The 12,202-nt window shown below is 35.1% G+C and overlaps 1 protein-coding gene across 1 annotated transcript in view; it reads right to left on the bottom strand.

Moving 5' to 3' along the window:
• KLHL1 (kelch like family member 1) overlaps positions 1–12,202 on the bottom strand; it is a 252,037-nt gene that overhangs the window by 161,222 nt on the left and 78,613 nt on the right. Inside the window, exon 2 of the mRNA XM_037528954.2 lies at positions 9,222–9,404. Coding sequence (XP_037384851.1) covers positions 9,222–9,404 — 183 coding nt within the window. The remainder of the gene's footprint in view (positions 1–9,221; positions 9,405–12,202) is intronic.

Raw genomic sequence — 12,202 nt, 5'->3', positions numbered from 1 at the left:
TGAAGTCATCAAGTGTATTTCCTTGTGCTTCATTGCCTATATCAGATGAAACTCTCCTTTTATATCAGACTTTGCAACTGAGACTCTATTATGAGGAATACTTATGCCACCAGTGCAAGTGACATTAGCACCTTACTTCTTAGCTTCTCTGTCTCTGTAGAGTCACATGGTCCAAGAGACTGTCTCACTTGTTGGGAGTCTATATACTCATGTTCCTCTTACTTTATCCTCCAACCTCCACAGCTCATTCCCAACTCTCAACCAATGGCGAGAACTCTGGAAATCACTAATAAAACCATGTTATAAAATTCTGCCTTTTCTCAGGGTCTGAAACTTGTCTTGGGTAAAGATGCAGTGAGGTTCTGCTGAGACTATATCCTTATTTACCCCTTCCTTTTTTCCATCCTATTTCCTTTCTTCTGAGGAAATTTAAATAAGTCATGTAAACTGAATTCAATCTCCTGTCTAATTCCAGGGAACCTAACTTATGACACTCTTCTTGAAAATGTTTCTGAGTACTTATCTTACTCTATAATAATACAATCCTTATTTAATGATTGGGTTAACTCTATCAGCTTCCTAGATCAATCAGTTTTTTGTCTGCCTGTTTTTTTTTAAATATATTTTCTAACAGTGTATGATTTTTTAGAACTAACTTTGTAAATTGTGATAGGTAGTCAATTGTAGTTATTAATGCATGACTTGTGTAGCCAGACTGCCTAGCACTGAATTTCATTTTCACTCCTTATTAAATGCATAACTTGAATAAATGTCTTCATTTCTCCATTATTATTTCTATAGAAGAAAAAGCAGGGAAAATAAGAATTTCCCTTTCCAGCAGGTCAAAATGATTTAATAGATGCAAAGTGCTTCAAAAAGAATGGGCACATACACAGTGAGTGTTCACCAGCATCATTATCATCGCTGTCGTCGTTGTCATAGTCATGACCTCCATCATTGACTTCTGTTGTCCCCCTCTTTTTTTTAAAAGATTTATTTATTTATGCATACAAGAACTGGGGTTTAAGCCAGAGATGTGGGAGGAGAGAGGGTTCACCAGAGACAGAGTGGGAAACAGAACGGGCAGACTGAGGAAATACACTGCTGAGGGGAGCAGAGGGTGAGACAGGAGAGGTCTGCTCACCATGTGGGTTGCTCCAAGGCCGGCGGGGATCGAACCAGCACTGCAGAGGCTGTAGACAGCTTCAGAGTGCTGCACTCATCCACCTGCGCCACGAGGCAGGCCCTGAAAACTTTTTCTTTTTTTTTAAGATTTATTTATGTATACAAAGAGCTGGGGTACAGCCCAGCAGCGCGGAAGGGTGAGAGGATTCTCCAGAGACAGAGTAAGGAGCAGATCAGGCAGACGGAGCAAGGGGAGCAGCTGGAGACAGGTGAGGTCTGCTGCACCATGTGAGTTGCTACCTGGCTGGGCTGGGAATAGAACCTGCGCTGCCTCCACGGACAGCTTCACAGTGTTGAGCTTAACCCGCTGTGCCACAGGGGTGGCCATGAAAACTTTCATAATTATCATGTTATTCATTTATTTATTGATTATTTCCTGCATTTGGAATCAAAACCACATATTTCAGTTGCTGTTATTTGCAATTATAGTATTTCTTAATTATCCTATGGGTTACTCTGTCTTCCTCAAGATTATTGCAAACATCATGAGAAGTATCATGTTTAATAATCCTTTTGCCTCACCAAAATGGTATAGACCAATGGCACAATATTTTTGATAAATATTTTCTCTTAATTAATGAAAGAAAGGGAGCTTCATGTACTGCTGAATATCATTGGTAGGCAAAAAGAAGACATTAAAATGATGTATACATGATGGGAAAGCAAAAGAAAGTTTTCTAGCTTCTTTTATTGAGGTATTATTGACATTTGTAAGTTTGCTGTACAATATGATGACTTTATGCACATATATATTGAATTTATTATCATACTTTGTACTTACAACTGCTGCATCCTATTGATGAGCTGATACCCTTATCAAAAATGTCATGACCACTTTTGTCTATTATTATCATTTTTGGCTTACAGTCTATTCTGTTCGATATAAATATAGCTGTCCTTGATCTTTTTTGGTTTTTATTTGTTCGGATTATCATTTTCCATCTCTTCAGTTTGAGAGCTATGTGTGTTGTTAAAGATGAAATGAACATACTATGGGGAACATATAATTGACTCTCATTTTCAAGCCATTCATCCACTCTATTGTTTTTATCAGATAATTTAATTTAATTATACGTGTAGTAATTATTGATAGATAAGGATTTATAATGACATCCTTGTTGTTTTCTTACAGCTTTGACATTCACTTGTTCCTTTCTTCCTCTTTTGCTGTCTTTACGAATGGATGAGTTTCTATAGTGTTATCTTTTAATTCCTTTAAGTATCTACCATAGGTTTTGCTTTGTGATTACCATCGAGCTTACATAAAATATCTTATGAGTATAATTGCTTATTTTAAACTGATAACAACTTAAGTTTGATGATATAAAAAAAAAAACCTTACTTTTTGGCTCCCTGTGCCATATTTTGATGTCACAATTTACTTCTTTATAGTATAATCATTAAATAAATTTTATTAATATAGTTATCTTAAATAGTGTTGTCTTCTAACCTTTAGGCTATGGGTAAGTGTTTAGTACGCTATCATATTATAGTTTAGATCACACTGAGTTTGATTATATATTTAACTTTACCAAATCGTTTATATCTTTGTTTCTATGTCATTAATTTCATTTAAAGAACCCCTTCCAACATTTTTGTAAGGCAGGTCTAGTGGTGATGTACTCACTAAGCTCATGAAACTCACATTGGTGTCTGTGCATTTGACAAATTTGGTGTCTCTTCCCGATGCCTTTGGCAGATTCTGGGTGGGTGTCCTTGTAGTATCTGCAGGCAGACTTCCTGTGGGGGTCCTTGAGTGGTCAGGTCTTATACTTAGGCACAGCTAATATATAAGGTCAGACTCACTTGAGCCTGAGGAGGCAACCAAGAGCTTTAGGTCACTTGAGATGAGCCTCAAACTATTGGATTTGAGGTGATTGACCTCGATATGCATCCACAAGGATAAACCTAGGTGTTTGATTCATACTGTACAACACGGCAATAAGGACCACTAAGTCAAGTCAGGCATCTGGGTCCATAGGGTCAGATTTGGTTTCAGGATATTTTGAGAACTTAGATTCATGGAAACCAGACAGGAAGTTCGCCCATGTGGGTGTCTTGATGCTAGGGTGAAGTGGAAGCCTGGCCCATGGGAGTCAGCCTGCAACCAGGGATCTTGGAGCCATTTCGAAGGTTTGTTGTCCTGTACAGGTCTGATGCTGGGGTGAGCCTGAGTATGCGGGAGACTGCTTCTTGCCTAGGTCTCATGGGGTTTGTATGGCATTAGGGAGGACTGGGGACCTGTGGGAGAGGAGCTGCTTCAGTGCTAGGGTGACTCAGAAGTCTGGTTCTCTGGTGTTTGACCTGATTGTGTCCAGCTAAGATCCTGGGTTCACAAGAGCCTGCCTGTGGTTGGTTTCTCAAGAGCTGCTTAGGAAGCTGCAGTCAGAGGAACCTCCTTGGACAATGGGCCAATGGGCCTCCTGGACAATGGGCCAGTCTATCCTCTGGGATAGACTGAGAGCCTGGGCTTATGGAAGCTTTAGGGCTACAGACAATGCCTAGGCTGGGGGAATTACCTGCATCCACAGAAACCAGGAGCTAGAATATTTTTTCTCCAGTTTGGACAGATTTTCCTATTTATTTCTGTCCAAGATGCTTATAATAATTACTAAAGGGGGGCCTCCCTGGTGGCACAGGCAGTTGAGCACAGCACTGTGAAGCTGTCCGCAGCCTCTGCAGCATGGGTTCAATCCTGGCTGGCAGTGGAGATACCCACGTGGCACGGCAGACCTCTCCTGTCTCACCCACTGCTCACCTCAGTAGTGTATTTTAGTCAGCCTCTCTGTTCTGTTCTCCACTCTGTCTCTGGTGAATCCTCTCAACCTCCTGCACATCTGGCCTGTACCCTGGATCTTGTATGCATGAATAAATAATAAAATCTTAAAAAAATTAATTAAGACAATAAAGGCTAGGGCCTCCCCTGGTGGTGCAGCGGTTGAGCGCTGGGCTGCGAGGCTGCCCGCAGCCTCTGAAGCGCCGGTTCATTCCCCAGCCACCAGCGAGGGTCCCACAAAAAAAAAAAAAAGAAAACAAAGACTAAAGGGGGAAAAAGTACACAAACTGAACTATATTTCATTATATACATATGCATACACACATATATATATATATACTTTATATACCTAGCTGACTGAGAAATTTGGATGGATGTTGGAATTAACAAAATGAAGATGAGTTATTCTTCTCCTAACAAAAAAATCTAGGTAAATAAACTTTCTATCAGCATGGAAAAACAATACTACTCTCTTACTCCTGAGCATCAATATCTACTTTTCTAATGGAATTTTTTTTTACTGTATTTAATATGTTTTAAGTGTTACTAAATAACATCATTTCAATTTCCACTTTTAACCTCAACTATTTTGGTAATTGAGTTGATATTGATAATAGTGCTTGGTAAAGAACATTAAAATGAAAAATACATTTTGAAATACTAAATTCATTCTCAATAATGAACAAAAATGAAAACAATTTATAATTCATTTGGAAATACACATTGATTTGGTCTCTAGGATAGGATTATATTTTCCTCATCACATATCATTTTATATTTCATTTTATATTTCATTTAATCATAAATTTATTACATGTGGGCCTCCCTGGTGGCGCAAGGGGTTAGGTCGCAGCACTATGAAGCTATCCACAGGCACTGCAGCACAAGTTGCATCCTGGGCTGGCCAGGGAGCTGACCCCCCAGCACAGCAAACCTCTCCTTGTCTTGCCACTGCTCCCCTCAGCAGTGTATTTCAGTAGATCTGCCTGTTCTGTTCCCTACTCTGTCTCTAGTGAGTACTCACACTCTCCGCACCTCTGGCCTATATCATCCCAGTTCTTGTATGCATAAATAAATCTTAAAATAAATGATTGCTAGCTCATCCTAAAGAATTCAAGAATACCTATGTTTATACAATGTTTAAACAAAACACTAGACCTCCTTCATGCTGCTCTATGAGCTCTGCTCCCCAGGAATACGCTTTGTAGGCTGATTGTTTTATATCCTTCCACACTGTTTCTGTACACATAAAGTTAGAAATAACATCATTTCCAACTCAATGGATGTTAGCTATAGAAATTTTCCTGTTTATTTCTGTCCACTGTGCTTATAATAATGGGTAAAGGGGAAAACTTCATAAACTGAAATGCATTACATTACATACTTCTGCATTATAGAAGAGTAGACACTGAATGTCCGATAATTTTTTCATGTTGAAAATTTGACTACCCCAAAATTAATATTGATATTGCCAGTCTAATTTTTAGCACCTAATTTACTGATCACAGGCATCCTACATATGTAAAAACTCCTTTATATTTGGTATTCAGTGATTTGCATTCAAATGTTTTGGTTCACTTGTGTTTAATCAAATATTCTAGGCCATTTGTGAGAAGTCTATATTTATTTTAGGATTTCTCTGAGGGCCTAAAGCAAAGATGAATTCAGAATTTTGATCATTTTTTTTTTGTGCTAAAACCTATTGAACCTATTGATGTATCATCTTAAGTATTATTAGCCTTTCAGCTCTTAACTACCTAAAAATATGCCTGGCAATTACCTAATGCATCTCCATAGACAAGACATTTATTTAAATTGTGACCTACTAAATTTAGTTGTGACCTATATCAGGTTAAAAAAATACATACAATGTAACCAGTCTATAAACAAAGGATTTTATAGAACGTCCTTTCATGATAACAATTAATTTAAATATGAATTTATTTTAAAAAATGTATAAGATAATATGAAATTATGACCTATAAAATGATTATTTAGAGAGCGCTTATGATAGAAGCTTTCAGTGTCCTCCCTGAAATAAAAAACATATCTTACTATAAATTATTTTTCCATTGTTTCAAATTACTATAAAGGTTCTTTATTTTCCAGTGTTATCATATACATATGATACTTAGATGATCTAGTCAAAATATGAGAATGACTTATAAATCTGTCAGTTTGTTATTATAACTAAGATATTTTAATCTAATAGATAATTTTACTTATATTTGTTTTATTTTGCAAAAGTATAAATAAGGAGATACAATATACTTTCAAATACTGAAAACAGTGCTTGCCTTTATCTGATGCCCCATAACTATTTTCCCACATATTTTTTAGTGTATGTTTAATTTAGAATCAGAAATATGTAAATTATGTGTAAAATAGTGCTAAAAGTTAAAATGATGGTGCAAAGAAAACATGAGTAGCTTAGACTAAACATTTTCTTATCACATTTAAGGAAAGTGTAGATGACTGATAATAATACATTTAATTTAATATCTGTCTAATATAAATATTAAAATGTTCTGAATAATAAGCACTGAAGTACTATTTTGCTCAGATGATTTAGAGTGATCTAAGTCATGAAACATTTTACTTCTCAATCAACTGGATTATTATTAAAAAATACCTGCATAATTAACAAATAATTTAGAAAATAATATAAACACTCTAGGTAAAAAATAGCAATAAAGAAAACAATGTCGAAAATGAGTAATATAATTGTTTAGTGTATTGATTAAAAGTGTCTCAAGTAAGAAATATCATATTAATACCAATAAAAGGCTGTAAAATAAGATTACATAAATAATATGAAATGTCACTCAATTTAAAAAATATTAATGATCATTTGATGTGCTAATATACTTTTGAGTTGATTTTCTTTAACTTTTAATCCAAAAAATATGTGTATGGCCTTTTAACTAATTTGTAAGATAACTGAAACAAATATAGCTACTTTCTCAAATTAAGAATATCTCTCACAATACATTTTTAATATAGAGGTTATTTAGATGATAGCTTAGGGAAATTTGACATATTTTACAGCATATGAATGCCTCAATAATAATTACTCTATGTTAATAGCCCTTGCCAATGGTAATGTAACTTCATAGAAAGATTTGAAAAATATGTGTGAACAGTGTTTTATTAGAATTGTTGCCATAGTTAGCTGACAGATTGAACCCTACATGACCTAAATTAGTTATTCAGTGTCAAGTGTTCCTTTTTATGCATTTCTAGTACATTGGCTCAAATTTGATGTCCACATTTTAATATTGCTATCCTGGAAGAAATATGGCCTATTTTTCTGGAATCCTTTTAATAGAACACATGTAACTGTATATATGTTATCAAGATAATATAATTTTTGTTCAATATCTGATATTGGCATTTTTTTTGATTGCGGTAATATTGGCCTATAATACTGTATAAGATTCAGAGATATAGGACTATACTTCTGTAGATGCATGTTTTCATATCACACCTATCACCAAGGAACTCATATTCTTCAAACATAGTCCACTAGACTCTCCCTTATTTGCTCTCAGCCACCCCTTCCAACTCTTATAGCCTCAATTTAGGGTAATATAATTTAAATTTTAAAACAAAGAGAAAAGGAGTACATTACAACATTTTCTATCCATGCATAATTTACCCTCTGTATTAAATTCACTGTTACTAAAGTGTTAGAGGTGATATATATCAAAGTTAATCTAAGGATATTTGAACATATATTTAATCAGTGTCAAAAACTAAATCAAAATTATTTTCTCATTCAAAATGTAAAAATATTGAGCAAAGTATCAATATAAAATGTAATGAATCTCCTAAGTAAACTCATAGTAACACATGTGGCATAAAATAATCAGATGTCCTGTTCATGAAACTTAGAATTCTCAATAATTAAATGTATAGGAATGCTTAAAAGTATACCGGCTTTAAAATACACTGACCTTAAGAATAATGTTATTATGGGCCTCCCTAGTGGCGCAACAGTTGAGCGCTGGGCTGCAAAGCTGCCCGCAGCCTCTGCAGCGCCGGTTCGATCCCTGGCCACCGGCGAGGGTCCCACATGGCACACAGACCTCTCCTGCCACACCTGCTGCTCCCCTCAGCAGTGTACTTCATCACTCTGTCTGTTCTGTTCCCCACTCTGGTGAATTCTCTCACCCTTCCACGCTTCTGACTGTACCCCAGCTCTTGTATAAATAATAAATAAATAAATCTTTTAAAAAAATATTATTATGTCATAAATTATTAAATGCAAAATAAGTGTGCTGATATGAAATGTTTTGATTTTTCTAGTTGAAATAGCAATATATACCCAAGATACCTTGATTTCCTTTGAATTTGGGCAAAAAAAGCACATCTCATTTCAAAAGTTAGTTATGCCCTCCACATTAAAATTGATTTCCCCTTACTATGATTGTAAGTCACGTAAAATTATAGTATCTAACAATGCTAGATATAAGAAGTTTTGTTTCAGAACTATTTATATTTGCTTTATTTCTTAAAAGGAAGATTAATTACAATGGTGTTACAACATGCCTCTTAACAGGAAAAAGTAAAATACTTGATGTCTTTCAAAATGTGGGTTTTCTTTTTAATTTTTTTTTACATTGGTTATTAAAAAAACAAAAAACAAAATCATTGGTTTACATTGTTGTGTGTGTTTTGGAAGTGTAGGATCCTCCCCTTTCTAGTGATGTTACCACAGTGCTCCCACCAAAGCATCCACAGTCCTCCACCATAGTCTATGATGTTCCCACCCAGTTTTGTGCTTGCCCCTTTCATTCCCCCTCTTGGTGTCTCAGTTCCATAGTCAGCTTCCAAGGGCTACTTTTTTTTAAAGATTTATTTATTTATGCATACAAGAACTGGGGTGTAGACCAGAGGTGTGGGGAGTGAGAGGATTCACCAGAGACAGAGTGGGGAACAAAACAGGCAGATCCACTGAAGCACACTGCTGAGGGGAGCAGTGGGCAAGACAGGAGAGATCTGCTGTGCCATGTGGGTAGCTCCCTGGCTGGAGATCGAACTCCTGCTGCAGTGGCTGCAGATAGGTTGATAGCACTGTATCTTTAACCCCTGTGCCACCAGGGAGGCTCTCAATGGCTACTTTTTGAAGTTGATTTTATCTGACTCTTTGTCTGGTTTCTCAGTAATCTCAGATCTCTGAATATTCTTCAGACTGCATACAAGCCTATCACTTTTAAACATTGGGATAACTATTTCCAATGAAAATGTGTTACTCTACCTATGAGCAGGTATCTTCCGGTTCCCAACAATCAGGATAACATCACAAAGTTGCTGTTGTTTCAAGTAATTTTCCATCTTTCTGAAGGTTTGTTCAGCATGGTGAACAGCCTGATAGAATTCTTCAGAGCTGCTAGAGTCCATGTCACCTTGAGGTGTCAGTGAATGTCCAGTTCCTGGCAGCCTGTAAACAACACATAAGAAAATGTAGTATTTAAAAAGTGCCACCCCCAATATTGTGAGTAAATAAGCAAGGATGTTTAAAAAAAATAATTAAAAATAAATGTGCCATCAATTGTACAGAACTACACAGCTATTTTTAGAATTTTCTAGAGAAAGTCAATTCATCTCTCCTTATTTTCATCATTATTAACATGTCAAAATATCTACTTTGGAATCAATGTTTTAATTCAGAATACAATGAGTGAATTATAAATTAACTTGATTTTCTATGCTTAACAGACTTAAAGGATATATTATCTGTATTTATTAGGGCATTCATTTATTAAATCTTAAGTCACAGAAATAGTAAATTTCTAACATGCCTATGCTAACTTTAATTATTGATGAAAGGTAATTTAATCCATTTGACATTGAGGCAGATTTCCTAACTGTACTATTCCAAATTAAAATTTTATAAATTTATAGAAGTTGATTCTTTTTTAGTATGAAACATTATGAAATGTGGCTTGTGAAAAGGGTTATCAGCTAAACTATAAAGTATATTGTTAAGGTTCATATTCTGTACCCAACTGTTTAAACAAAAACTAACAAACTAAATGTATTAGCTCAGTACTTGTAAATATTTTAATCACATACATTAATAAATGCATAAGAAGACTTATGTAATATATATCAACTTTATGATTTTAAAAGGGCCATGATACTTAAATTTGACTAACTGCATCTACTACTAATATCATAGACTGTATCACAATGAAGACATAGCTGATGGGAAGGATCCCAGTGTTACCACAATAAAAAGAATAAATTGATTTAAAAATTAAATATAAACCATACTGCATATCAAGGAGAAAACACTCAATATACTTAGATAAATTCAGCAGACCCAAACAAATGTTCTGATAATAAATCTTTAAGGGAACTTAAAAATGAAAATGAATTAGTCATAATATAACACATTACAAGATAGAAAGTCACTTGGAGAATTCTACTTCCAAATACAATTCAGTAACTTATAGGAACAGCAGGGGGAAAAAATGATAGTTAAGGTAGAAAAACAACTATTTGTATTTAATGATAGCTACTAAGGTAACCAGGACTCCCCAAGACCAAATCCTAGAATAAAGGTAAACTCTTGAAAGTCAGCTCAAAATTCTACATGTTACTTTTTCTTTCCCTTTCAAGATATTTACTTATTTTAAGCAGCAGGGATAGGAATTTGAGAAACTCAACATAAAGCAACTAGGTAGACACCCTGACAGTGTCAACAGTGCTTGTGGGAAAGAACGGATATTAGAACTACATGCCCAAAGTTAGCCAAAGTTAAAGGCAAAGGCTAGACCTAAAGCAGGAAAGTTAGGGTAAAACTAGCCTCCTGTATTGCTTTTCCCCTAGAGGTATTTGCTGATTCCTATGCAGTGCTGGGCAAGCAGTGGATGTCTTCTAGGAAGTGGGTAAGTTATATAGCAATTAAAAGTTAAAAACTTGAATTTAAGGAACAACAAAGATGAGTGGCTATGGAAAAAATAAAAAAACAAAAAGAATCTTACATGGGGTCTCTGAAAGGCTACATCTTAGGAAAAAGGGGAACTGGAAATAGGCAAGATAATACAAAGACTCTATCTAAATCCATCAGTTCTCTGATGCATTAAGAGGATGTTCTAATCTACATGGTAGCAAAAAATTAAATAAAAAAATCACTTTAAAGATAACCTCATTCACACTGAATTTCTTATATGTACATAAAGCTTGACATTAAAGGAAATATATATAGGGCTATAAAGATACATGGCCTAGCGAGAAAAAACACAATTGAAATAAGCACCTAAATTCTACAGATAATTTTCGAACACATATTTCACAATTAGTTATTTAACTACAGTGAATACAAGCAGTACACTTTTGCAAAATATTGTTTTATTTGAAGAAATCAAATGGAAATAAATAAGAATATATAATATAACTTAAAATTTTGGTAGATTAACATTTGCAGATTGGATACAGGTGGAAAAAGTGTTTTTAAAAATAGAAATATATTTGAACTAAAATAATGAGATACAAATTTTAAAAAAAGTAGTTTTAACAAGTAAAATAGTAAGAGATTGAAACATTTGGCTAATTGTAGTCTTAAAAGCAAGGAAAGGCATGAGAGGGAAGAAAACATCTGAAGAAATATCAGCCAAGGATATTTTTTTATTGTGTTAGAGACATCAATTTATAGATTCAATATTCAGTATAAATTCGAGGATAAATAAAATACACATTACAGCAAGGTCAATGCAAAAGTTAAAGAAAAGCAAACAGCTTTCTTAGATGCTACCAGAGACCTGAAAAAAATACTTTCCCCCAAGTTTTTAATGATGCAAAAATAACATTGTTACAAAATTTAGGGAGAATTGTTAAAAGGAAGGAAAACTTATAGTCATTCTCTCTCTTAAACATATCTAAAAAAAAAAATCCTAAGAAAAAAATGAGCATCCAGGGCCTCCCCTGTTGGCACAGCGGTTGAGCGCTGGGCTGCGAAGCTGCCCGCAGCCTCTGCAGTGCCAGATTGATCCCCAGGGAGGGTCCCACATGGCACACAGACCTCTCCTGCTGCGCCCACTGCTCCCCTCGGCAGCGTGCTTCGTCAGCCCGCCTGTTCTACTCTCTGCTCTGGCTCAGGTGACTTCTCTCAGCCTCCCATGCTTCTGACTGTACCCAGTGCTTGTATAAATAAATAAATAAATCTTTAAGAAAAAAAAAGAACATCCAAATAAAAAAAGTATATAAGAAAGAAATTTAAATAAAATAAAAAAC

Source organism: Talpa occidentalis, unplaced genomic scaffold, assembly GCF_014898055.3.
Source record: "Talpa occidentalis isolate TD23 unplaced genomic scaffold, MPIMG_talOcc4v2.1 talOcc4.5, whole genome shotgun sequence".
Lineage (NCBI taxonomy): Eukaryota > Metazoa > Chordata > Mammalia > Eulipotyphla > Talpidae > Talpa > Talpa occidentalis.
The sequence above is the reverse complement of the archived record's forward strand: the minus strand, read 5'-3'. Positions and strand labels throughout refer to the sequence as shown.